General features: G+C 43.7%; 1 protein-coding gene across 1 annotated transcript; it reads left to right on the plus strand.

Moving 5' to 3' along the window:
• The first annotated feature begins 783 nt into the window (after positions 1-783).
• On the plus strand, positions 784-1950 carry rrs1 (ribosome biogenesis regulator 1 homolog). The gene has a single exon (XM_028435108.1). The coding sequence runs from the start codon at positions 841-843 to the stop codon at positions 1948-1950; it is 1110 nt and encodes a 369-aa protein (XP_028290909.1). The 5' UTR covers positions 784-840.
• Positions 1951-2453: the final 503 nt, after the last annotated feature.

Below are 2453 nucleotides of genomic sequence, written 5' to 3' on the forward strand. Positions count from 1 at the left end.
GGTGATGCGGTGTTGCGGTGATGCGGTGATGCGGTGTCGCGGTGATGCGGTGTCGCGGTGATGCGGTGTCGCGGTCAGAAACCATTTGAGCTCCACCTTGTCAAGCAACAACCCGATGTCCTGGAAGTGGTTCACATATATAAAGTCTGTGACATGTTCAATTAAGACCCACAAACATATACACCAATGAACTGATCATTACAATCACCAAATGTTCTTAAGTTGCTACTATTGTAACAAATCTGTTTGTGCTATTGTAATTTTCTCAGAGCTGTTTACACTAATAATTATATTATTGATGATGATACTCTTAGGCAATGATTTGAAAGTAGATTGAGAACTTGTAGCAATACTTATTCAAACACTTCATGTTGTGTGTGTGTGTTACCTGGAAGGCACTTGTAGGAAACCAGCAGGTTCTTGCTGCTAGTGAGTGGACACCAGTCTTGTCCAAACACTTGACTGAAGACAGGAATGTGGCAAAATAATAATAATCATAATAATATTTGCACTTCTTAAAAAATGTATTTTAAATATTTAATATATAATGTTAAATATTGTGATATTATAATATAATACATAACTTTTTTAATATTCAATATATATATATATATATATATATATATATAAAATACTTTGAATGACATAATTCAAAATATACACATTATTTGTATTTTATTAGATATATTAAGTTTTACGGAAGGGTTTTTATTGACTTCTTCAAGAAACGGGGTAACACTGCTCTCTAGCGGCCACACCTACATCCGTTTGTTGTGACCCGGAAGTAGTTTAACGGAGCTGTTTACACGTGGGGAACAATCCACACACGCTTTAACCATCATGGCTGCGTGCAGTGTGGAGGAACTGTTGGCCAAAGCCGAGCAAGAAGAAGCAGAAAAGCTGAAAAGTATCACCGTCCACAAAGAGCTGGACCTGGAATTTGACATTGGGAACCTGTTGGCGTTTGACAAAAACACTATCGAGGTCCGGGACTTCAAGACGCAGAAGAAGGACGACTTCCTGCTGTCGTTAGCACGAGACAACACGCAGCTGCTCATCAATGAAATATGGAAACAACCCACGGAGAGGGTCGAGGAGGTGATAGTGGCCAAACTACCGGATTCCACCACCCCGCTGCCCAGAGAGAAGCCGCCCCCGAAACAACGACCCCCGACCCGGTGGGAACAGTTCGCTAAGCTGAAGGGTATCCAAAAGAAGAAGAAGACCAACCTGGTCTGGGACGAGACGGCTAAAGAGTGGCGGAGACGCTGGGGCTACCAGAGGGCTAAAGACGACACTAAAGAGTGGCTGATCGAGGTCCCGGGGTCCGCAGACCCGAATGAAGACCAGTTCGCTAAGCGCGTCAAAGCCAAGAAGGAGAGAGTGGCCAAAAACGAGCTGAACCGACTTAAAAACATCGCCCGGTCACAGAAAAGCAAAGTCCCAGGTTCAGGTGGTCTGACTCCCAGACTCCAGAAGTCCAAAGACGAGCTGGACCGAGCCATGTCCGTGGCTAAAACCTCCACAGCCTCCATGGGGCGCTTCCAGGAGAGGCTCCCCAAGGAGAAACCCCCCAGGAGCGGAAAGAAGAGGAAGTTTGACCCGCTGATCGGAGACTTTTCCACCGAGAAACAGAAGCAGCTGGAGCTACTGCAGGTGATGGACGGTAAGAAGCCCAAGATGGACATCACCAAGGCCATGAACAAGCAGATGAGGGAGGAGGATAGAGAGGAGGCTGCATCCAAGAGGAAGAAGTGGACTGGAAAGAAAGGACGGAAAGGAAATATGGCTGGGAAGGGTGGTGGAGGTGGGAAAGGGAAGGCTGGAGGGGGTAAGGGTGGTGGAGGTGGGAAAGGGAAGGCTGGAGGAGGGAAGTTTGGTGGGGGGAAAGGAGGGAAGTTTGGAGGTGGGAAAGGGGGGAAGAAGAAGGGCAAACCTGGGAAACACTGAGGATCTTGGTAACCTGTGAGCTGGACTGTTTGCTCCACCTGTGATGGACAGGTGACAGCACTGGATGACTTTCTTATTGAAATCAGATTATTCTCTATCTCTACTCGTACATAATCATATTTGATGAATAAAAACATTAAGTATTGATTTAAAAACTTTTTTGGCGTATGTTTGAATTTGAAATGGTATAAAACAATGTTTCTCAAATGGGGGTATGCGATCGCACTACTTGAATGTAAAATTTACAAATGAAAGCTTTAAAAATATGGAAATGTATTTTTATTTACTTAAAATGAATCATAATAAGTATAGTCAGCCTTGGATCCACACCAGGTGGGAGATGACCGAAATGATAAAAACTAAATACAGTTTCTTTCCACTTATTTACAAAATGATAGTCTTTAAATGTGTTATCACTCGTTCATTCCATCATTATGCTCTGTAGTTGTTTTATCACAGTATTCTGAGCAAAATGTTGTCAAACAAATGGGGTACTTGGATTC

The sequence above is a fragment of the Gouania willdenowi genome, chromosome 20 (assembly GCF_900634775.1).
Source record: "Gouania willdenowi chromosome 20, fGouWil2.1, whole genome shotgun sequence".
Taxonomy (NCBI): domain Eukaryota; kingdom Metazoa; phylum Chordata; class Actinopteri; order Blenniiformes; family Gobiesocidae; genus Gouania; species Gouania willdenowi.